Here is a 25432-nt window from a genome sequence, read left to right on the forward strand (position 1 = left end):
TGAAAATACAGGGAGAAAGACAGAACAGATGTGAAGATACGGGGAGAAAGACAGAATAGATGTGAAGATACAGGGAGAAAGACAGAATAGATGTGAAGATACAGGGAGAAAGACAGAATAGATGTGAAGATACGGGGAGAAAGACAGAATAGATGTGAAAATACAGGGAGAAAGACAGAATAGATGTGAAGATACGGGGAGAAAGACAGAATAGATACGGGGAGAAAGACAGAATATATGTGAAGATACGGGGAGAAAGACAGAATAGATGTGAAGATACGGGGAGAAAGACAGAATAGATGTGAAAATACAGGGAGAAAGACAGAATAGATGTGAAGATATGGGGAGAAAGACAGAATAGATGTGAAGATATGGGGAGAAAGACAGAATAGATACGGGGAGAAAGACAGAATAGATGTGAAGATACAGGGAGAAAGACAGAATAGATGTGAAGATACAGGGAGAAAGACAGAATAGATGTGAAGATACAGGGAGAAAGACAGAATAGATACGGGGAGAAAGACAGAATAGATGTGAAGATACAGGGAGAAAGACAGAATAGATGTGAAGATACAGGGAGAAAGACAGAATAGATGTGAAGATACAGGGAGAAAGACAAAATAGATGTGAAGATACGGGAGAAAGACAGAATAGATGTGAAGATACGGGGAGAAAGACAGAATAGATGTGAAGATACAGGGAGAAAGACAGAATAGATGTGAAGATACGGAGAGAAAGACAGAATAGATGTGAAGATACAGGGAGAAAGACAATGGATTAGAAAGAGGGGGGAAAGAAAGACGCAGAGATGGTGATTGAGTGAGGGAGAGAGAGAGAGAAGCCATTCACATCGGCCATTTTCATACATACATGATATACACATTCTATAGAATGTCAGCCTATTTCCAGAGACAATGAAACTGCGTTAATGTATGAGAAAGCTCCATAATACCTGAACAATATCTCTCTCTGCAAACCTCCCTTGAGATGAAATCCTCTCTTCGTCTCCATCAAGCTCAATCATTTCTGAGAAGGAGAGAGAGAGAGAAGCACATCAGTCATCCATGCCATGTCAGAACAAAGCCCACATCAATATGGCAACATCATCAGTGCCACAGAGCATGACACATCGTTGACTACACATGCTGCACTGTTGTCCATGTGCATTAACTACACACGCTACATTACCACAGAGAGCCAGTGAGCATGATACACGAGATGACACTGTTTCATTGCCTGCCATGCAATGTTGTTTGAGTACCGTAAATGTGTGTGTAGAGCCGTGAAATCCTTGGTTGTAAGTTACTGCACAGTACTGGGTGAGTGATGAACCAGCCTGGTCTTAGAGCAAAACCATTTAGCATGATATGTTACATTACGTTAGGTTACATTACTTTGACAAGACGTAACATAGTAAACATACACTACCGTTCAAAAGTTTGGAGTAACTTAGAAATGTCCTTTTTTTTAAACCCTAACCCTAACCCTAAAATAACATCACATTGACCAGAGATACAGTGTAGACATTGTTAATGCTGTAAATGACTATTGTAGCTAGAAACTGCTATTTTTTTAATGGAATATCTACATAGGTGTACAGAGGCCCATTATCAGCAACCATCACTCCTGTGTTCCAATGGCACGTTGTGTTAGCTAATCCAAGTTGATCATTTTAAAAGGCTAATTCATCATTAGAAAACCATTTTGCAATTATGTTAGCACAGCTGAAAAATGTTGTGCTAATTAAATAAGCAATAAAACTGTCCTTCTTTAGACTAGTTGAGTATCTGGAGTATCAGCATTTGTGGGTTTGATTACAGGCTCAAAATGGCCAGAAACAAAGAACTTTCTTCTGAAACTCATCAGTCTATTCTTGTTCTGAGAAATGAAGGCTATTCCATGCGAGAAATTGCCAAGAAACTGAAGATCTCGTACAACGCTGTGTACTACTCCCTTCACAGAACAGCGCAAACTGGCCCTAACCAGTATATAAAGATGATTGGGAGGCCCCGGTGCACAACTGAGCAGAGGACAAGTACATTAGAGTGTCTAGTTTGAGAAACAGATGAAGTCGAATGTAATATATCATACTAAAGGGGTAAAATGCGATCAAGACGTAGGATACTATACATCCTACAATTTGTATTATATTGTACGACCACTATTACATTGGTAGGCCAATCTAATGTAACCCAGTGTAAACGAACATATTAAACTAAATGGGGTGGCATGGATTTGAGTAAAATATCATATGTTTTGCTCTGAGACCAGGTTGCAGCCCAGCCGGGTGTGGTGAAGTATGTGGTGGGATATGTACAGTACAGCAGGTTGGTGGCACCTTAATTGGGGAGAACGGGCTTGTGGTAATGACTGGAGTGGAATAAGTGGAATGGTATCAAATACATCAAACACATGATTTCCAGGTGTTCAATGCCATTCCATTTGCTCCGTTTCAGCCATTATTATGAGCCGTTCTCCCCTCAGCAGCATCCACTGATGCACAGATCCTGGATCTTAATTTTAGCCTGTTTGCTAAAGCAGGAAAATAATCCTGCAGCATCAACGTTCTTTGTTGTTGTAGGCATTGATACATTTTGTGTAAGGAAAAATCAAGTTTGAAATTTCCAAGTCGAAAATACAAAACTTCAGAAGCATTTTTAAACCTCAAATACACTACAAGTTTTAAATGTCCTTCATTGCAGGAAAGTTCTCTTGCAACAGGGTGATCAAATTAAGATCCTACATCTGTATAAGGGAAAGCAACCATGTGTAGTGGAACAGGGAGGGACATCATGCTACTGTGCACATTGACTTTGTAAGCGTGATAATCTTAAAGGACCGTTGACTTTAAAAGGCTAATTGCTCATAAAGAATGAATGTGTTTATCATAGAGCTGGAGTGTTTTATGAATTGTAAACACTTCTTTCCTATGATAAGAGATGAAAGGCGAGGACTTGGTCTGTTACTACAAAAAGGTGAAGGGAAATGATGACACAATTCTGTAGAATGTTGGGTCAAATGAGCATTGACATTTAGAAAGATAAACAGTGGGGGGGATGGGAAGCAAATGAGAGAGAGATATGAAAGAGTGAGATAGAAAAGGAAAGGAAAAGAGAGAGAAGCCGGGTGAGGGGCGCGATAGGGAGAGGGAGGGGTAAGAAAGAAGGATAGAAAAAGGAAAGGTGAGAAGCAGGAGAGAGGGAAGCCGGGTGAGGGGCGCGATAGGGAGAGGGAGGGGTAAGAAAGAAGGATAGAAAAAGGAAAGGTGAGAAGCAGGAGAGAGGGAAGCCGGGTGAGGGGCGTAATAGGGAGAGGCAGGGGTAAGAAAGAAAGATAGAAAAAGGAAAGGTGAGAAGCAGGAGAGAGAGAAGCCGGGTGAGGGGCGTAATAGGGAGAGGCAGGGGTAAGAAAGAAGGATAGAAAAAGGAAAGGTGAGAAGCAGGAGAGGGAGAACTGGGTGAGGGGCAAATAATGGATTTAACGCAGGGGAGAGATTAGAAACACAAATGCGTGCACATACACACACACATACACGCACACACAAGGGTGCACACACACACATACACGCACACACAAGGGTGCACACACATACACGCACACACAAGGGTGCACACACACACATTCCATTATTCCTTTTGTACCATTAAATTCCGCCGGTCCAACCCCGACAATTATAATTGACATGGGCAGAGTAGCCGCCTTCGGAGGTGGTGGGAGAGAGAAACAAATAAAGACAAAGAGAGGTGTCAACTAAAAAAGAGAGCTTGAGAAAACAAGTTCCTTTCAATACCAACGTCAATAACCACCGTTATCTAAAACGCCACAGGAGAAATACCCCCAATTATTGACAATACTGTAAATACTGTACAAGTTCTACTTCTCAGAGAAAAATGGTAGAAACTGCCTGTCACAAAGTGGTCAATGTTTTCCAATTCTGCTCCTTTATGTGGTTTGGCTCCCACATTTTGCCAAGCCTTTGTAGGATTGTCACCTCTGTCATTTCATGCATGTACAACTTGTGTTTAAACCCCGGCCAGTCTGACAGCTTATAAATGAACCTTATTTCCATCTCCTCCCATAGCGGACACCTATTGCATTGAGTTGAATTTTGAGTGGATAGCCATCTGCCAAAAGGTTTGTGAGAAAGAATGATAGATTAACACATCACTATGTTTCATAACTTTGTATTGCCATTTAGGTGAACATTAAATTGGCAGAAATATGAGGAACATCTATTTCTGAGGTTGCTTGAAACTCATAGTTCTCATATCGTACCCCACAATCACATTACAGTACGTAGGGAAGATTGTTTAACGAAAAGCAGCGATTTCTATTTCTTTGTAACACAATTTTTGAGTCAGGGCATTCCAAACAGCATTACTTCAACATAGACAGACAGACATTAAACACTGGCAACATTGGTCCACCCACCAAGAATGACTGAGTAAGTGGTACTGTAAGTGGTGGTGGAGTTGAATGTTGAAGGTCTTCTTCTTCATTTGAAAAGCAACTGCAGTGTGGGAAAAAAAGTATTTGATCCCCTGTTGATTTTGTACGTTTGCCAACTGACAAAGAAATGGTCAGTCTATAATTTTAATGGTAGGTTTATTTGAACAGTGAGAGACAGAATGACAACAACAAAATCCAGAAAAACCCATGTCAAAAATGTTATAAATTGATTTGCATTTTAATGACGGAAATAAGTATTTGACCCCCTCTCAATCAGAAAGATTTCTGGCTCCCAGGTGTCTTTTATACAGGTAACGAGCTGAGATTAGGAGCACACTCTTAAAGGGAGTGCTCCTAATCTCAGCTTGTTACCTGTATAAAAGACACCTGTCCACAGAAGCAATAAATCAATCAGATTCCAAACTCTCCACCATGGCCAAGACCAAAGAGCTCTCCAAGGATGTCAGGGACAAGATTGTAGACCTACACAAGGCTGGAATGGGCTACAAGACCATGGCCTAGCAGCTTGGTGAGAAGGTGACAACAGTTGGTGCGATTATTCGCAAATGGAAGAAACACAAAAGAACTCTCAATCTCCCTCGGCCTGGGGCTCCATACAAGATCTCACCTCGTGGAGTTGCAATGATCATGAGAACGGTGAGGAATCAGCCCAGAACTACACGGGAGGATCTTGTCAATGATCTCAAGGCAGCTGGGACCATAGTCACCAAGAAAACAATACGCCGTGACGGACTGAAATCCTGCAGCGCCCGCAAGGTCCCCCTGCTCAAGAAAGCACATATACATGCCCGTCTGAAGTTTGCCAATGAACATCTAAATGATTCAGAGGACAACTGGGTGAAAGTGTTGTGGTCAGATGAGACCAAAATTGAGCTCTTTGGTATCAACTCAACTCGCCGTGTTTGGAGGAGGAGGAATGCTGCCAATTACTCCAAGATCACCATCCCCACCGTCAAACATGGAGGTGGAAACATTATGCTTTGGGGCTGTTTTTCTGCTAAGGGGACAGGACAACTTCCTCGCATCAAAGGGACAATGGATGGGGCCATGTATCGTCAAATCTTGGGTGAGAACCTCCTTCCCTCAGCCAGGGCATTGAAAATGGGTCGTGGATGGGTATTCCAGCATGACAATGACCCAAAACACACAGCCAAGGCAACAATGGAGTGGCTCAAGAAGAAGCACATTAAGGTCCTGGAGTGGCCTAGCCAGTCTCCAGACCTCAATGACATAGAAAATCTGTCGAGGGAGCTGAAGGTTCGAGTTGCCAAACTTCAGCCTCGAAACCTTAATGACTTGGAGAAGATCTGCAAAGAGGAGCGGGACAAAATCCCTCCTGAGATGTGTGCAAATCTGGTGGCCAACTACAAGAAACGTCTGACTTCTGTGATTGCCAACAAGGGTTTTGCCACCAAGTACTAAGTCATGTTTTGCAGAGGAGTCAAATACTTATTTCCCTCATTAAAATGCAAATCAATTTATAAAATTTTTGACATGCGTTTTTCTGGATGTTGTTTTTGTTATTCTGTCTCTCACTGTTCAAATAAACCTACCATTAAAATTATAGACTGACCATTTCTTTGTCAGTGGGCAAATGTGAAAAATCAGCAGGGGATCAAATACTTTTTCTCTCACTGTAAATCTAGACCCGCCACTTGGTTTGCTATATAACTGGGGGATGGGGCTGGATAAATGTAACCACTCTAACTCATGAAGATGTGTAGGCTATAGCATACATTTTACATGTATAAAAATGGCTGTGGGCCTTTAATTAATAGTAAGTTTGAGATGTCTTACATTTACGATAGACTCTTTGGTCTGAGCCATGTCGGTGATGACACCGTCCGAGATGATAAGGAGGATGAAGTACTGGGAGCCGTCTTTCACTGATTGTGCATACCTGGAGGGGGGGGCGGAGAGCGAGAGAGAGGAGAAGAGGGGAGGGGAGGGGGGGGGGGGGAGAGCGAGAGAGAGGAGAAGAGGGGAGGGGAGGGGAGAGCGAGAGAGAGGAGAAGAGGGGAGGGGAGGGGAGGGGGGGAGAGCGAGAGAGGGGAGGGGAGGGGAGGGGAGGGGGAGGGGGGGAGAGAGGAGGGAGAAGAGGGGAGGGGAGGGGAGGGGGGGGGAGCGAGAGAGAGGAGAAGAGGGGAGGGGAGGGGAGGGGGGGAGGGGGGGCGGAGAGCGAGAGAGAGGAGAAGAGGGGAGGGGAGGGGAGGGGGGGCGGAGAGCGAGAGAGAGGAGAAGAGGGGAGGCGAGGGGAGAGCGAGAGAGAGGAGAAGAGGGGAGGGGAGGGGAGGGGGAGAGCGAGAGAGGGGAGGGGAGGGGGGGGAGGGGAGGGGAGGGGAGGGGAGGGGAGGGGGAGGGGAGGGGAGGGGGAGAGAGAGAGGAGAAGAGGGGAGGGGAGGGGAGGGGAGGGGGGGGAGCGAGAGAGAGGAGAAGAGGGGAGGGGAGGGGAGGGGAGGGAGGGGAGGGGAGGGGAGGGGAGGGGAGGGGAGGGGAAACAGAGATGTTGGTGGGAGGAGAGCAGGGAGGAGAGCAATATGAGTTGCAGCGTGTAATCAATAATACTGTAAGTCTCTCTGGATAAGAGCGTTCCCTAAATGACTACAATGTCAAATGTCATAAATCGATTAATTAAATGTATCTATGAAGCAGGGGTTGGACCCGATTCAGGGAACAGAACTGAAAACCGAATAAAATATACTGTTCTAGAATAGAAGCATTATTTTAAAAGCATGAGAACCGGGTAATAACGTTATTTTACAGTCCAGCATTTGTTTCAGTCCCACAAAAAATGCAACAAAGCGCCTATGCAAAGCTCTCACTCTGTCACTCAGAAACTTATTCCAGTGTCTGCCTGCCAGCTGGAAATCTTTGCCTGTGTGTGTGTGTGTGTGTGTGTGTGTGTGTGTGTGTGTGTGTGTGTGTGTGTGTGTGTGTGTGTGTGTGTGTGTGTGTGTGTGTGTGTGTGTGTGTGTGTGTGTGTGTGGGCAATCTACCCCACCCCCTTCTCATGTCCCTCCCCCTCTGAAGCATAGGCTACTGTAGCCTACTGACGTTACAAGCGTGATTCAGAAATTAGAGAGTGATTTTTTATTACAAAAGAATGGATTAAGTTTTTTCAATGCTAGTTAAGGATACTGTAGTTATCATTACTCACATTGTATTTATTAGCCACAAAAAAGAAGGCGTGTTTTTAATTGTGTGCCTCTGCACACACAAGCTCGTTAGCTAGCTAGCTTTTGTCCAACATTAAGCAAACTGAAAGGAACCAAAAAAATACTGGTTCTGTTCAGAACAAAATGATTGGAAAACAATTTAGGTTCCAACCCCTGCTATGAAGCATATTTTGTGTTAGCCTATGACCACTCTTTTACTCATCTGTCTATTCTCTTGCATGGACCTCTAGTCAAATCAAATCAAATTTTATTGGTCACATACACATGGTTAGCAGATGTTAATGCGAGTGTAGCGAAATGCTTGTGCTTCTAGTTCCGACTGTGCAGTAATATCTAACAAGTAATCTAACAATTTCACAACAACTACCTTATACACACACAAGTGTAAAGGAATGAATAAGAATATGTACTTATAAATATATGGATGAGCGATGGCCGAACGGCATAGGCAAGATGCAGTAGATGGTATACAGTATTTACATATGGGATGAGTAACGTAGGGTATGTAAACATTATATACAGTGGCATTGTTTAAAGTGACTTGTGATACATTTATTACATCCAATTTTTTATTATTAAAGTGGCTAGAGATTTGAGTCAGTATGTTGGCAGCAGCCACTCAATGTCAGTGGTGGTTTGGTCATTGGTTTGGCTGATGGTTGAGACCCAAATCTGGCCCATACATGGACTGTAACCTGGGGGTGCACACCATCTGGTGGCAAATAAATAGAGCCACACGTGCGAGTATGATGATCTCGTTGGAAACTAGAGACACTTATTTGGGTGAAAATGATTTCCCTCAGTGTGTTTTGGTATCACTGAGAATAAATGAGCTATGAACGGCAAGGCTATTCTTAGGCCACGTGGGTCTGACCACACCGGGAAATAGATGGGAGTTGAGGAGCCAAGAGGCTATTCTTAGGCCACGTGGGGTCTGACCACACCGGGAAATAGATGGGAGTTGAGGAGCGAAGAGGCTATTCTTAGGCCACGTGGGTCTGACCACACCGGGAAATAGATGGGAGTTGAGGAGCGAAGAGGCTATTCTTAGGCCACGTGGGTCTGACCACACCGGGAAATAGATGGGAGTTGAGGAGCGAAGAGGCTATTCTTAGGCCACGTGGGTCTGACCACACCGGGAAATAGATGGGAGTTGAGGAGCCAAGAGGCTATTCTTAGGCCACGTGGGGTCTGACCACACCGGGAAATAGATGGGAGTTGAGGAGCCAAGAGGCTATTCTTAGGCCACGTGGGTCTGACCACACCGGGAAATAGATGGGAGTTGAGGAGCGAAGAGGCTATTCTTAGGCCACGTGGGCGGTCTGACCACACCAGGAAATAGATGGGAGTTGAGGAGCCAAGAGGCTATTCTTAGGCTATTCTTAGTCTGACCACACAGGAAATAGATGGGAGTTGAGGAGCGAAGAGGCTATTCTTAGGCCACGTGGGTCTGACCACACCGGGAAATAGATGGGAGTTGAGGAGCGAAGAGGCTATTCTTAGGCCACGTGGGTCTGACCACACCGGGAAATAGATGGGAGTTGAGGAGCGAAGAGGCTATTCTTAGGCCACGTGGGTCTGACCACACCGGGAAATAGATGGGAGTTGAGGAGCGAAGAGGCTATTCTTAGGCCACGTGGGTCTGACCACACCGGGAAATAGATGGGAGTTGAGGAGCGAAGAGGCTATTCTTAGGCCACGTGGGTCTGACCACACCGGGAAATAGATGGGAGTTGAGGAGCGAAGAGGCTATTCTTAGGCCACGTGGGTCTGACCACACCGGGAAATAGATGGGAGTTGAGGAGCCAAGAGGCTATTCTTAGGCCACGTGGGGTCTGACCACACCGGGAAATAGATGGGAGTTGAGGAGCCAAGAGGCTATTCTTAGGCCACGTGGGTCTGACCACACCGGGAAATAGATGGGAGTTGAGGAGCGAAGAGGCTATTCTTAGGCCACGTGGGCGGTCTGACCACACCAGGAAATAGATGGGAGTTGAGGAGCCAAGAGGCTATTCTTAGGCCACGTGGGGTCTGACCACACCGGGAAATAGATGGGAGTTGAGGAGCCAAGAGGCTATTCTTAGGCCACGTGGGCGGTCTGACCACACCGGGAAATAGATGGGAGTTGAGGAGCGAAGAGGCTATTCTTAGGCCACGTGGGCGGTCTGACCACACCGGGAAATAGATGGGAGTTGAGGAGCGAAGAGGCTATTCTTAGGCCACGTGGGCGGTCTGACCACACCGGGAAATAGATGGGAGTTGAGGAGCGAAGAGGCTATTCTTAGGCCACGTGGGCGGTCTGACCACACCGGGAAATAGATGGGAGTTGAGGAGCGAAGAGGCTATTCTTAGGCCACGTGGGCGGTCTGACCACACCGGATGGGAGTTGAGCCACGTCTTAGGCGGGGCGGTCTGACCACACCGGGAAATAGATGGGAGTTGAGGAGCGAAGAGGCTATTCTTAGGCCACGTGGGCGGTCTGACCACACCGGGAAATAGATGGGAGTTGAGGAGCGAAGAGGCTATTCTTAGGCCACGTGGGCGGTCTGACCACACCGGGAAATAGATGGGAGTTGAGGAGCGAAGAGGCTATTCTTAGGCCACGTGGGCGGTCTGACCACACCGGGAAATAGATGGGAGTTGAGGAGCGAAGAGGCTATTCTTAGGCCACGTGGGCGGTCTGACCACACCGGGAAATAGATGGGAGTTGAGGAGCGAAGAGGCTATTCTTAGGCCACGTGGGCGGTCTGACCACACCGGGAAATAGATGGGAGTTGAGGAGCGAAGAGGCTATTCTTAGGCCACGTGGGCGGTCTGACCACACCGAGAAATAGATGGGAGTTGAGGAGCGAAGAGGCTATTCTTAGGCCACGTGGGCGGTCTGACCACACCGGGAAATAGATGGGAGTTGAGGAGCGAAGAGGCTATTCTTAGGCCACGTGGGCGGTCTGACCACACCGGGAAATAGATGGGAGTTGAGGAGCGAAGAGGCTATTCTTAGGCCACGTGGGCGGTCTGACCACACCGGGAAATAGATGGGAGTTGAGGAGCGAAGAGGCTATTCTTAGGCCACGTGGGCGGTCTGACCACACCGGGAAATAGATGGGAGTTGAGGAGCGAAGAGGCTATTCTTAGGCCACGTGGGCGGTCTGACCACACCGGGAAATAGATGGGAGTTGAGGAGCGAAGAGGCTATTCTTAGGCCACGTGGGCGGTCTGACCACACCGGGAAATAGATGGGAGTTGAGGAGCGAAGAGGCTATTCTTAGGCCACGTGGGCGGTCTGACCACACCGGGAAATAGATGGGAGTTGAGGAGCGAAGAGGCTATTCTTAGGCCACGTGGGCGGTCTGACCACACCGGGAAATAGATGGGAGTTTAGGAGCGAAGAGGCTATTCTTAGGCCACGTGGGCGGTCTGACCACACCGGGAAATAGATGGGAGTTGAGGAGCGAAGAGGCTATTCTTAGGCCACGTGGGCGGTCTGACCACACCGGGAAATAGATGGGAGTTGAGGAGCGAAGAGGCTATTCTTAGGCCACGTGGGCGGTCTGACCACACCGGGAAATAGATGGGAGTTGAGGAGCGAAGAGGCTATTCTTAGGCCACGTGGGCGGTCTGACCACACCGGGAAATAGATGGGAGTTGAGGAGCGAAGAGGCTATTCTTAGGCCACGTGGGCGGTCTGACCACACCGGGAAATAGATGGGAGTTGAGGAGCGAAGAGGCTATTCTTAGGCCACGTGGGCGGTCTGACCACACCGGGAAATAGATGGGAGTTGAGGAGCGAAGAGGCTATTCTTAGGCCACGTGGGCGGTCTGACCACACCGGGAAATAGATGGGAGTTGAGGAGCGAAGAGGCTATTCTTAGGCCACGTGGGCGGTCTGACCACACCGGGAAATAGATGGGAGTTGAGGAGCGAAGAGGCTATTCTTAGGCCACGTGGGCGGTCTGACCACACCGGGAAATAGATGGGAGTTGAGGAGCGAAGAGGCTATTCTTAGGCCACGTGGGCGGTCTGACCACACCGGGAAATAGATGGGAGTTGAGGAGCGAAGAGGGATGGGGGAGATAGCTTGTTACAGTCAATCTTGTGTGTGTTTATAGATGATTGGGTAAGATTTCCCAATAGTGAATATCAAGTAGAGCATGTATGGCACGGGGACACTGCACACACGGAGAGACAGCGAGGCACCGAGTACAATTCTCTTCTGCTCGGATAAAATTAACATTATTCACGATGTCTCCCATAGTGTCTGTCCACTAGTCGATCGTGCAAAGCCTTATTTGTTTTCAACAACCACCAACCATTCTATCTGCATGCAACGTTGAATGAATACTTTTGAAGGACAATATTGAATAACTTTGGATACAGAGGAGGAGAAGACCTCTGACCTCTTGCTTGCATTTGCAGTTGATTTTATTGCTGCAATAAGTAAGGGATTACGTTGGAAGCTGGATGTTTTATCCTCGTCTTGTGTGTCCCTTTTTTCATAACATTTTTCCTTCTTCTTCATATAAAGACACCGGTGTGATGTTGTAATCTAATCTGAACTGGGTTCTCGCATCTATTTGTGTGATGGTGAGGAGATGTGACATTAAGAGTGCGTCCTAAACTGCACCATATTCCCTATATAGTGCACTCATTTGGACCAGAGCCTATGGGACCAATTGGGACGCACACTTAAAGCTGAAATCCAATAAAGGGAGAAACAGCGCCACTGTTCGACACCCCCCCCCCAGCGCCCTTGTTATTGTTTCGGTTGTGTTGATGAAATGGAGGAGAGGAGCATGCAATGATGTCCGACGAAAAAAAAGTAAAGTAAAACAGTAACGTCTTTGTTGTGACATCATAAACGGACGTGGTAGTTTCACCAATCATAGCTTGAGCTGCTGCTTTCATGTGTGGTTACTTACTGTTCTGTGAGTGGGTGTGAAAAGAGTGTTCCTTTCTGATCACCGTCTGACAGGCAGACCTATGTTGACCTTTGATCTCCACGGTGTGCTCAGCGGTTGCACACAAAGCACAAACGATTTTCTCAAACTGAGAAGACAAGACGGGTGTTTGTGCATGTGTGCATGCCTGCGTGCGTGGGTGTTTGTCTGTGCGTAGGTGTGCGTGGGTGTTTGTCTGTGCGTAGGTGTGCGTGGGTGTTTGTCTGTGCGTAGGTGTGCGTGGGTGTTTGTCTGTGCGTAGGTGTGCGTGGGTGTTTGTCTGTGCGTAGGTGTGCGTGGGTGTTTGTCTGTGCGTAGGTGTGCGTGGGTGTTTGTCTGTGCGTAGGTGTGCGTGGGTGTTTGTCTGTGCGTAGGTGTGCGTGGGTGTTTGTCTGTGCGTAGGTGTGCGTGGGTGTTTGTCTGTGCGTAGGTGTGCGTGGGTGTTTGTCTGTGCGTAGGTGTGCGTTGGGTGTTTGTCTGTGCGTAGGTGTGCGTGGGTGTTTGTCTGTGCGTAGGTGTGCGTGGGTGTTTGTCTGTGCGTAGGTGTGCTGTTTGTCTGTGCGTAGGTGTGCGTGGGTGTTTGTCTGTGCGTAGGTGTGCTGTGGTATAGATGTTTGTTTCCCAATAGTGAATGCGTAGGTGTGCGTGGGTGTTTGTCTGTGCGTAGGTGTGCGTGGGTGTTTGTCTGTGCGTAGGTGTGCGTGGGTGTTTGTCTGTGCGTAGAATGTGCGTGAGGTGTTTGTCTGTGATTTTATTGCGCAATAGTGTTTGTTTGTCTGTGCGTAGGTGTGTCGTTTTTCATAACATTTTCCTTTGTCTGTGCGTAGGTGTGCGTGGGTGTTTGTCTGTGCGTAGGTGTGCGTGGGTGTTTGTCTGTGCGTAGGTGTGCGTATGGGTGTTTGTCTGTGCGTAGGTGTGCGTGGGTGTTTGTCTGTGCGTAGGTGTGCGTGGGTGTTTGTCTGTGCGTAGGTGTGCGTGGGTGTTTGTCTGTGCGTAGGTGTGCGTGGGTGTTTGTCTGTGCGTAGGTGTGCGTGGGTGTTTGTCTGTGCGTAGGTGTGCATGGGTGTTTGTCTGTGCGTAGGTGTGCGTTGTTTGTCTGTGGTGTGCGTAGGTGTGCGTGGGTGTTTGGTGGGTGTTTGTCTGTGCGTAGGTGTGCGTGGGTGTTTGTCTGTGCGTAGGTGTGCGTGGGTGTTTGTCTGTGCGTAGGTGTGCGTGGGTGTTTGTCTGTGCGTAGGTGTGCGTGGGTGTTTGTCTGTGCGTAGGTGTGCGTGGGTGTTTGTCTGTGCGTAGGTGTGCGTGGGTGTTTGTCTGTGCGTAGGTGTGCGTGGGTGTTTGTCTGTGCGTAGGTGTGCGTGGGTGTTTGTCTGTGCGTAGGTGTGCGTGGGTGTTTGTCTGTGCGTAGGTGTGCGTGGGTGTTTGTCTGTGCGTAGGTGTGCGTGTGTCCGTGTGTGTTCATTCCACCACAGTTAGTATTGATTTCAGTGGGACGGCTGAGCTATTACAGCATTTATTTTAATCTGGTCTTTCCCTGAGGAGTCACAGGTCACTGTGGAACACACTGGGGCTATCTATTGATCATAGCAGTTTATTGTACCACACTGAAGGACCACAGTAGGAGTTCAATGGAATCGCACTGGGAATGCTCTTTGTACATGGTGGTTAGTTCTGGTGTGAGTGTGTGTATGACCTACAGTACCTGGCCACGTGGTTGATAACAGGGGAGAAGTGTGTGGGTCCGTAGAGGCGGACAGACTTGAGGCTCTGGTAGTAAGCCTCCATCACTCCCTCAATTCCACTGCAGTATGGGTTCTGAGGGTTCCCGTTCTATACAGGAACACACAGAACAAACATCAGGAACATGAGCGAGACAACATAGAAATCTCCCTCTCTCCCTCTCTCCATGCAGTCCATTCTTAAAAGACTAACTCAGTAAATCCTTAATGCCTAGATGAATGCATATGGGGCCTGTCGTGGTCTCAGGCTGGGCCCCTCTGGGGAGAGTGTTCCCCAACTGAGCAGCTGGAATGACTGCCAGCCCCTAGGGCGGCATAGGCACTACATCTGGATAGGAAGGGTTAGAACAGGAACTACTAGTGAACTACATATGACCAGAGCCTAAGGGTTAATTTGTCAGTTCTCTCTCCACCAGCCTCCACTGGTCCAGAACCAGGACTGATGAGAGAGTGGCAGGTAAGAAGGAGGAGGGATAGATGGATGTAAGGATGGATGGAGGTGTCTCCTGTCTCCTCACCAGAGCGAACTCGTGCGAGACGCGTCCGTCCGGGGGCAGCTTGGCTCCGAAGCCCAGAGCAGGGAACATCTTGTCACTGTCATAGTCCTGGATGATCTCCCCCACGGCCCTGAGAGCCATGGCGTAGGCATTCAACTGGTACGGACTCATGTAGTGGAGGGAGGTGGGCTGAGACGGGTTGCCTGGACACAAACCCAACACAGTAGAACTGAGGTCCACACTATTGTGTAGTTGGAAAGAGGGGATGCTGTTCATACATTGCAAACTATTAAGCAGCTTTCTACCATTGAGAATTGTCTTGAAAAAAAGCCTTGTAGCTGTAATGTTGGTGGTGCAAATTGTTCCTCCTTTTGTCTTGGGTTTTCTGACACCAACATTCAAAACACATGGACATTACCTTACTGCCACACAGGCACAGGGTTCTCAAGGCCTGACAAGAACTAAAAACAGATTTGGTCACACTCACCATTTGATGCTGTGAAATCAATTGCCACCGTGAAATTAATCTGAGTCCTGCAAGACAAAACCAAACAGTAAAGGTATTGAAGCGTCAGTCATACTACATTCAATTACATCACGAGTCAAAGCGATCCGACTAACTCAATTAATTGACAAGGGTTTATGAGTTATCAGTAACTGCTGTCACCTGCAAAATGAACATAGGCCTACGAGCAGATTAGTAATCCACTTAACTAGGAGTTTGTTCCTACCTTCAATTACCACTAGGGATGTAAGTGAGTTTAGCGCTAGATGAAGAGGTTACCATGGAAATTGTTTCAGTTAAATTAGTATAACCTATTTCAGTAATACATTATGTTAGCTGCTTGGAAATAAAAATGTGCAGGTTGCATGGGGTACACAGTCAAAATGAACAATACAACATGGAAAGCTAGTACTAAACGTTTTAACACAGATCTAGGGACAAGCAATGGAAATGAGGTGTAGGCTAAAGAGTGATGGTGCAATGCATCTGACTGTTGTGTATTCAATGTGTCCCTATTCAAATTGAACTTTAATTCAATGTGTCCCTATTCACATTCAACTTTAATTCAATGTGTCCCTATTCAAATTTAACTTTAATTCAATGTGTCCCTATTCAAATTCAACTTTCATTCAATGTGTCACTATTCAAATTCAACTTTAATTCAATGTGTCCCTATTCAAATTTAACTTTAATTCAATGTGTCCCTATTCAAATTCAACTTTAATTCAATGTGTCACTATTCAAATTCAACTTTCATTCAATGTGTCCCTATTCAAATTCAACTTTCATTCAATGTGTCACTATTCAAATTCAACTTTAATTCAATGTGTCCCTATTCAAATTCAACTTTCATTCAATGTGTCCCTATTCAAATTTAACTTTAATTCAATGTGTCACTATTCAAATTCAACTTTCATTCAATGTGTCACTATTCAAATTCAACTTCAATTCAATGTGTCCCTATTCAAATGTAACTTTAATTCAATGTGTCCCTATTCAAATTAAACTTTTATTTAATGCGTCCCTATTCAAATTAAACTTTTATTCAATGTGTCCCTATTCAAATGAGACTTTAATTCAATGTGTTCCTATTCAAATTGAACTTTAATTAAATGTGTCCCTATTCAAATGAGACTTTAATTAAAAACGAAACTTTGTAACGTACCCCCCTTTGATGTAGTCCAGGAAGGTGAGCTCCATGTCCACCAGGCAGGACAGCAGGGTTACCTGGCAACATGTTCGGAGGTTAAAGGGATACTTTTTGAAGTTTTAGCTTATTTCCGACTTTATAATAAGCCTAAAACTTTATAAAAGTGAACTATCCCTTTAAAACACATTGGGATTTCAGTGGAACTACAGTATTACCACACCTATTTCAACAGTACATAGAGTACACAATAGAGTACACCATAGAGTACACCTATTTCAACAATACATAGAGTACACCATAGAGTACACCTATTTCAACAATACATAGAGTACACAATAGAGCACACAATAGAGTACACCATAGAGTACACCTATTTAAACAATACATAGAGTACACAATAGAGTACACCTATTTAAACAATACATAGAGTACACAATAGAGTACACCTATTTCAACATGGCACAACAACCATAGAAAAGTTGGCAACAGCACACAGAGTGCAGGACTAGACTAGTCTTTCAACAGCACACAGAGTGCAGGACTAGACTAGTCTTTCAACAGCACACAGAGTGCAGGACTAGACTAGTCTTTCAACAGCACACAGAGTGCAGGACTAGACTAGTCTTTCAACAGCACACAGAGTGCAGGACTAGACTAGTCTTTCAACAGCACACAGAGTGCAGGACTAGACTAGTCTTTCAACAGCACACAGAGTGCAGGACTAGACCAGTCTTTCAACAGCACACAGAGTGCAGGACTAGACTAGTCTTTCAACAGCACACAGAGTGCAGGACTAGACTAGTCTTTCAACAGCACACAGAGTGCAGGACTAGACTAGTCTTTCAACAGCACACAGAGTGCAGGACTAGACCAGTCTTTCAACAGCACACAGAGTGCAGGACTAGACTAGTCTTTCAACAGCACACAGAGTGCAGGACTAGACTAGTCTTTCAACAGCACACAGAGTGCAGGACTAGACTAGTCTTTCAACAGCACACAGAGTGCAGGACTAGACCAGTCTTTCAACAGCACACAGAGTGCAGGACTAGACTAGTCTTTCAACAGCACACAGAGTGCAGGACTAGACCAGTCTTTCAACAGCACACAGAGTGCAGGACTAGACTAGTCTTTCAACAGCACACAGAGTGCAGGACTAGACTAGTCTTTCAACAGCACACAGAGTGCAGGACTAGACTAGTCTTTCAACAGCACACAGAGTGCAGGACTAGACTAGTCTTTCAACAGCACACAGAGTGCAGGACTAGACTAGTCTTTCAACAGCACACAGAGTGCAGGACTAGACTAGTCTTTCAACAGCACACAGAGTGCAGGACTAGACTAGTCTTTCAACAGCACACAGAGTGCAGGACTAGACTAGTCTTTCAACAGCACACAGAGTGCAGGACTAGACTAGTCTTTCAACAGCACACAGAGTGCAGGACTAGACCAGTCTTTCAACAGCACACAGAGTGCAGGACTAGACTAGTCTTTCAACAGCACACAGAGTGCAGGACTAGACTAGTCTTTCAACAGCACACAGAGTGCAGGACTAGACTAGTCTTTCAACAGCACACAGAGTGCAGGACTAGACTAGTCTTTCAACAGCACACAGAGTGCAGGACTAGACTAGTCTTTCAACAGCACACAGAGTGCAGGACTAGACTAGTCTTTCAACAGCACACAGAGTGCAGGACTAGACCAGTCTTTCAACAGCACACAGAGTGCAGGACTAGACCAGTCTTTCAACAGCACACAGAGTGCAGGACTAGACCAGTCTTTCAACAGCACACAGAGTGCAGGACTAGACTAGTCTTTCAACAGCACACAGAGTGCAGGACTAGACCAGTCTTTCAACAGCACACAGAGTGCAGGACTAGACTAGTCTTTCAACAGCACACAGAGTGCAGGACTAGACTAGTCTTTCAACAGCACACAGAGTGCAGGACTAGACTAGTCTTTCAACAGCACACAGAGTGCAGGACTAGACTAGTCTTTCAACAGCACACAGAGTGCAGGACTAGACTAGTCTTTCAACAGCACACAGAGTGCAGGACTAGACTAGTCTTTCAACAGCACACAGAGTGCAGGACTAGACCAGTCTTTCAACAGCACACCGAGTGCAGGACTAGACCAGTCTTTCAACAGCACACAGAGTGCAGGACTAGACTAGTCTTTCAACAGCACACAGAGTGCAGGACTAGACTAGTCTTTCAACAGCACACAGAGTGCAGGACTAGACCATTCTTTCAACAGCACACAGAGTGCAGGACTAGACTAGTCTTTCAACAGCACACAGAGTGCAGGACTAGACTAGTCTTTCAACAGCACACAGAGTGCAGGACTAGACTAGTCTTTCAACAGCACACAGAGTGCAGGACTAGACCAGTCTTTCAACAGCACACAGAGTGCAGGACTAGACTAGTCTTTCAACAGCACACAGAGTGCAGGACTAGACTAGTCTTTCAACAGCACACAGAGTGCAGGACTAGACAGCAGTCTTTCAACAGCACACAGAGTGCAGGACTAGACTAGTCTTTCAACAGCACACAGAGTGCAGGACTAGACTAGTCTTTCAACAGCACACAGAGTGCAGGACTAGACTAGTCTTTCAACAGCACACAGAGTGCAGGACTAGACTAGTCTTTCAACAGCACACAGAGTGCAGGACTAGACCAGTCTTTCAACAGCACACAGAGTGCAGGACTAGACTAGTCTTTCAACAGCACACAGAGTGCAGGACTAGACTAGTCTTTCAACAGCACACAGAGTGCAGGACTAGACTAGTCTTTCAACAGCACACAGAGTGCAGGACTAGACTAGTCTTTCAACAGCACACAGAGTGCAGGACTAGACTAGTCTTTCAACAGCACACAGAGTGCAGGACTAGACTAGTCTTTCAACAGCACACAGAGTGCAGGACTAGACTAGTCTTTCAACAGCACACAGAGTGCAGGACTAGACCAGTCTTTCAACAGCACACAGAGTGCAGGACTAGACTAGTCTTTCAACAGCACACAGAGTGCAGGACTAGACTAGTCTTTCAACAGCACACAGAGTGCAGGACTAGACCAGTCTTTCAACAGCACACAGAGTGCAGGACTAGACTAGTCTTTCAACAGCACACAGAGTGCAGGACTAGACTAGTCTTTCAACAGCACACAGAGTGCAGGACTAGACTAGTCTTTCAACAGCACACAGAGTGCAGGACTAGACTAGTCTTTCAACAGCACACAGAGTGCAGGACTAGACCAGTCTTTCAACAGCACACAGAGTGCAGGACTAGACTAGTCTTTCAACAGCACACAGAGTGCAGGACTAGACTAGTCTTTCAACAGCACACAGAGTGCAGGACTAGACCAGTCTTTCAACAGCACACAGAGTGCAGGACTAGACTAGTCTTTCAACAGCACACAGAGTGCAGGACTAGACTAGTCTTTCAACAGCACACAGAGTGCAGGACTAGACTAGTCTTTCAACAGCACACAGAGTGCAGGACTAGACTAGTCTTTCAACAGCACACAGAGTGCAGGACTAGACTAGTCTTTCAACAGCACACAGAGTGCAGGACTAGACTAGTCTTTCAACAGCACACAGAGTGCAGGACTAGACTAGTCTTTCAACAGCACACAGAGTGCAGGACTAGACCAGTCTTTCAACAGCACACAGAGTGCAGGACTAGACTAGTCTTTCAACAGCACACAGAGTGCAGGACTAGACTAGTCTTTCAACAGCACACAGAGTGCAGGACTAGACCATTCTTTCAACAGCACACAGAGTGCAGGACTAGACCAGTCTTTCAACAGCACACAGAGTGCAGGACTAGACTAGTCTTTCAACAGCACACAGAGTGCAGGACTAGACCAGTCTTTCAACAGCACACAGAGTGCAGGACTAGACCAGTCTTTCAACAGCACACAGAGTGCAGGACTAGACTAGTCTTTCAACAGCACACAGAGTGCAGGACTAGACTAGTCTTTCAACAGCACACAGAGTGCAGGACTAGACTAGTCTTTCAACAGCACACAGAGTGCAGGACTAGACCAGTCTTTCAACAGCACACAGAGTGCAGGACTAGACTAGTCTTTCAACAGCACACAGAGTGCAGGACTAGACTAGTCTTTCAACAGCACACAGAGTGCAGGACTAGACTAGTCTTTCAACAGCACACAGAGTGCAGGACTAGACTAGTCTTTCAACAGCACACAGAGTGCAGGACTAGACTAGTCTTTCAACAGCACACAGAGTGCAGGACTAGACTAGTCTTTCAACAGCACACAGAGTGCAGGACTAGACTAGTCTTTCAACAGCACACAGAGTGCAGGACTAGACTAGTCTTTCAACAGCACACAGAGTGCAGGACTAGACTAGTCTTTCAACAGCACACAGAGTGCAGGACTAGACCAGTCTTTCAACAGCACACAGAGTACAGGACTAGACTAGTCTTTCAACAGTGACTCCTTTGGTCTATGAACAGGCACAGATACGTAAGTGCAGAATCACACTGATAGAATCCCATTAAGGGATTGCTAGAGTAGAAGAGGGTATTAACTCACTGTTCCTGAGTTGAGGTATCTCTTCTTCTTCTTGTCTCTCTTCTTCTGATTTACCACCTGCAGAGAAGGAGAACAGGGCTTGGTTCAATTCGTCTCGTTGATCGTAGGTTGAAAATAAAGCCTGTCTTAACTGAATTCTGTTCCTCAATCTAATAGGCTGACTAGGCCATGAAAGCAGATGGATGCGGGAGAGCAAAGGTTATTGCTTAGACAATTAGTGCAATGCCCTGGAAGGTTCATTGTTTGGGTAAACAGCTGAGGCAAGGTTGTGTGCGTGTTTGTGTGTTTGTGTGTGTGTTTTTTACCTCATAGGTGTGGAACTGTGACTGGCCTCTTGACATCTCCCTGTATCTGGTGCTGAACTCCCCAATGTAGTCATGCCTGGGTGGGCAAACACACACACTGAGTACATTTACATACACACTAATAAATCGATATTAAACTGATTCTGGCAGTAGGCTGAGTATGGCATTAGTCATGTAGACACCTTACTCCGCTTATCTTAATCGGCATACGGTCATAATCGAAGTAAGGATGCGGCAAGTAAAACACCTGGTTTTCTGAGCAATCTTTGGAATTACATGTAATCAGCTAAATGGGCGTTCAAGCGTTGTATTTGATCTGTGCATGTGGCAACACTGTTCTTCTTGTAAAGCAGGCAAAAGTTTTAAACAAACTATTATATTCATCTGACTATCCACAATAATCATATTATTGTGTGCATGCAACAGTACTCAGTGTCAGACACCCCTGAACAGGTTTGGTACCTACCAGCTTTGACCTCATCCTCCCAACCTCCTCATCCTCCCAACCTCCTCATCCTCCCAACCTCCTCATCCTCCCAACCTCCTCATCCTCCCAACCTCCTCATCCTCCCAACCTCCTCATCCTCCCAACCTCGTCATCCTCCCAACCTCCACATCCTCCCAACCTCCATATCCTCCCAACCTCCACATCCTCCCAACCTCCTCATCCTCCCAACCTACTCATCCCCCCCAACCTCCTCATCCTCCCAATCTACTCATCCCCCCAACCTCCTCATCCTCCCAACCTCCTCATCCTCCCAACCTCCTCATCCATCACAGTGGAGAGTTATTGTTTCTCATAGAGATACAATATATTTTGTCTATTAAATTCAATGACATTTCATCAATGTCTGTATTTTTGTGGATGCCTATATAGTGTGTTGTCTCACAAATTATCATGTGATAAAAAAGTGGCGTGTGTGTACCTGCCTGCATGTAAGTGTGTGTGTGTGTGTGTGTGTGTGTGTGTGTGTGTGTGTGTGTGTGTGTGTGTGTGTGTGTGTGTGTGTGTGTGTGTGTGTGTGTGTGTGTGTGTGTGTGTGTGTGTGTGTGTGTGTGTGTGTGTGTGTGTGTGTGTGTGTGTGTGTGTGTGTGTATTATGTGTCTGAGGCAGTACCTACCCTCCATCTCTGTCCCAATCATACACCTCCACCTTTATGCTCCTGAGAGACAGAGAGAGAGAGAGAGAGAGAGAGAGAGAGAGAGAGAGAGAGAGAGAGAGAGAGAGAGACAGAGAGACAGAGAGAAATTCCATTAGAAAAAAACAATTAGTGTGCTGATTGAGAATCTTTGTTTAAATGAGAAGCGCTCATCTGTGTAAGAAGATGGTCTGGCTCTAAGAGGACTGCTCTCAGGAAGTTATGTCTGCTATTGGGATTCAATATGCTAAAGATTGCAGGAGTCACGGGTCGCAAAAAAATAAAGATTGTAGCAGCAGCCACTGCTTTGTACCTGAATCCTAAAGTGGTTCTAGAAATGGTCTGTGGTCAACTACCAAGTACAGAGGAATACTGATACCTAGTTATTTGTGGGTTGGGGTTTGTTTCTGTTGCTTAGTGATATAGGCAGACATCACACCCAAGAGGCCTAGCTAGCTCTGGTCATTCCTATAGAGTGGATTGCATTTATTATAGTAATACATTTGATTTATATAAATATTTTATAACTAGAGTGTATATATTTTAATGTTGAGGAGAGGCCATTCTCCGTTTTATTTCAAAGTACGGAATCTATGCATCTTTCATTTACAGTACCTGCATCTCTGGTATCAGTTACCTGCATCTCTGGTACCAGTTACCTGCATCTCTGGTATCAGTTACCTGCATATCTGGTACCAGTTACCTGCATCTCTGGTATCAGTTACCTGCATCTCTGGTATCAGTTACCTGCATCTCTGGTATCAGTTACCTGCATCTCTGGTATCAGTTACCTGCATCTCTGTTATCAGTTACCTGCATCTCTGTTATCAGTTACCTGCATCTCTGTTACCAGTTACCTGTATCTCTGGTATCAGTTACCTGTATCTCTGGTATCAGTTACCTGCATCTCTGGTATCAGTCACCTGTATTTCTGGTATCAGTTACCTGTATCTCTGGTATCAGTTACCTGTATCTCTGGTATCAGTTACCTGTATCTCTGGTATCAGTTACCTGTATCTCTGGTATCAGTTACCTGCATCTCTGGTATCAGTTACCTGTACCTCTGGTATCAGTTACCTGTATCTCTGGTATCAGTTACCTGCATCTCTGGTATCAGTTACCTGCATCTCTGGTATCAGTTACCTGCATCTCTGGTATCAGTTACCTGCATCTCTGGTATCAGTTACCTGCATCTCTGGTATCAGTTACCTGTATCTCTGGTATCAGTTACCTGTATCTCTGGTATCAGTTACCTGTATCTCTGGTATCAGTTACCTATCATAATCGCCGTTGCACAGGGCCTTGACAGGGATCTTGAAGGCCTGCCACACTGGGTCCAGAGTGTTCTTTACAACCTCTGTCTTATGGCAGATAGTAAACCTAGAAAAACACACACACACACACACACACACACACACACACACACACACACACACACACACACACACACACACACACACACACACACACACACACACACACACACACACACACACACACACACACACACACACACACACACACACACACACACACACACACACACACGTTACAGTATTGGAACCCTTTCGAGACTCAGTTTTCCAACTCAAACTTTGCTATGTGTGTTTACATTTGTTTTCTTATTTAGTATTAAGTTTGTCATATTTTTGTCTTTAAAAATCTAAACAAACAACAACAACTGCTCGTAAACAGCACACAGTGTGACCAGGTGTTCAGGATGGGCAGGCAGCATACTGCTGTTGTGCCCTGGAGCCATTTAAACTGCTTCAGTTAATACCCAGCTGCACAAAAGCCATATGCGTTAAACGCAAAACAAAGGGAGTCTGCTTTCATAAAAACATCTGCTGGACAAGGACATCTCATACAGCGTGTGCTCAACTCAGTCTCAACGACCCGTTCTTTTTCTTTTCCTCTCCTTTCATTCTCTTGATCTCCTCTCATCCTCTCTTTCACGCCCACTCATCCCTCACCACCTATACGCTCTGTCTCAGCTGGGATGTTTAGGACATGGACATTATTATTTACCGTACATGTAACCATATACTATTGCTATTTGGAGAGTGTACAGTATCTGTTCATTGTCTACAGGCCTTTTTCCCACTGTGTATGGGCAAACACCAAATATAGTACAGTATCTGTTCATTGTCTACAGGCCTTTTTCCCACTGTGTATGGGCAAAATATAGTACAGTATCTGGGTGTGTTTTGTACGTCTTAGAGTAAAAAAACTCAAATATTTTGAATAACACTTTACAAACGTTAATGGTTGCAAATGAATCCATTTTTGATTAGATTTTGAAAGATGTTTTGTACAAAATGGAAAACTGGATCAACGATTGACAACTTACGATCCGTCCTCATTACTGCGGTAGAACACCAGAAAAGGATCAGACTTCCCAAAGAAGTCTTTCTTGTCCAACTTGTTCCCACAGAACTGCAGCATCACTGACTCCTAGAGAGACCAGGTTACAGATGAATGGAACAGCCAGACAATCAACACCACAGACAGGGACCAATTTTGATTGGCTGGGGCCTCAGTATTGTAGCGAATTCAGGGGTTAGCCCTGACCGGAACTCGAATCTGGGTCCAGTGACTGTCACCCTAAAACCTTAGCCCTTATTTCAAGAGATCCGAACTTCTTGACGAGGTCGATGTACAGTGCCTTCAGAAAGTATTCAGACCCCTTGACTTTTTCCAAATTTTGTTACCTTACATCCTTAATTCAAAAATGTATTACATTATTTAAGTTCCTCATCAATCTACACACAATACCCCATAATGACAAAGCAAAAACAGGTTTAGACATTTTGCTAATTTATTACAAATAAAAATCAGAAATATCACATTTACGTTAGCATTAATACCCTTTACTCAGTACTTTGAAGAAGCACCTTCGGCAATGACAACAGCATCGAGCCTTCTTGGGTATGACGCTACAAACTTGGCACACCTGTATTTGGGGAG

The 25432-nt window shown here is 45.9% G+C and overlaps 1 protein-coding gene across 1 annotated transcript in view; it reads right to left on the minus strand.

The window, feature by feature from the left end:
• LOC123997895 (copine-8-like) overlaps positions 1–25432 on the minus strand; it is an 80972-nt gene that overhangs the window by 1998 nt on the left and 53542 nt on the right. Inside the window, exons 8-19 of the mRNA XM_046302626.1 lie at positions 24816–24919; positions 23741–23845; positions 22448–22489; positions 21327–21402; positions 21022–21078; positions 16484–16545; positions 15301–15347; positions 14835–15016; positions 14280–14407; positions 6268–6370; positions 3642–3699; positions 953–1026 (exon numbers count right to left, since the gene is read on the minus strand). Of these exons, the coding sequence (XP_046158582.1) occupies positions 953–1026; positions 3642–3699; positions 6268–6370; positions 14280–14407; positions 14835–15016; positions 15301–15347; positions 16484–16545; positions 21022–21078; positions 21327–21402; positions 22448–22489; positions 23741–23845; positions 24816–24919 (1038 nt within the window). The remainder of the gene's footprint in view (positions 1–952; positions 1027–3641; positions 3700–6267; positions 6371–14279; positions 14408–14834; positions 15017–15300; positions 15348–16483; positions 16546–21021; positions 21079–21326; positions 21403–22447; positions 22490–23740; positions 23846–24815; positions 24920–25432) is intronic.

This window comes from Oncorhynchus gorbuscha, linkage group LG01 (genome assembly GCF_021184085.1).
Source record: "Oncorhynchus gorbuscha isolate QuinsamMale2020 ecotype Even-year linkage group LG01, OgorEven_v1.0, whole genome shotgun sequence".
NCBI lineage: Eukaryota > Metazoa > Chordata > Actinopteri > Salmoniformes > Salmonidae > Oncorhynchus > Oncorhynchus gorbuscha.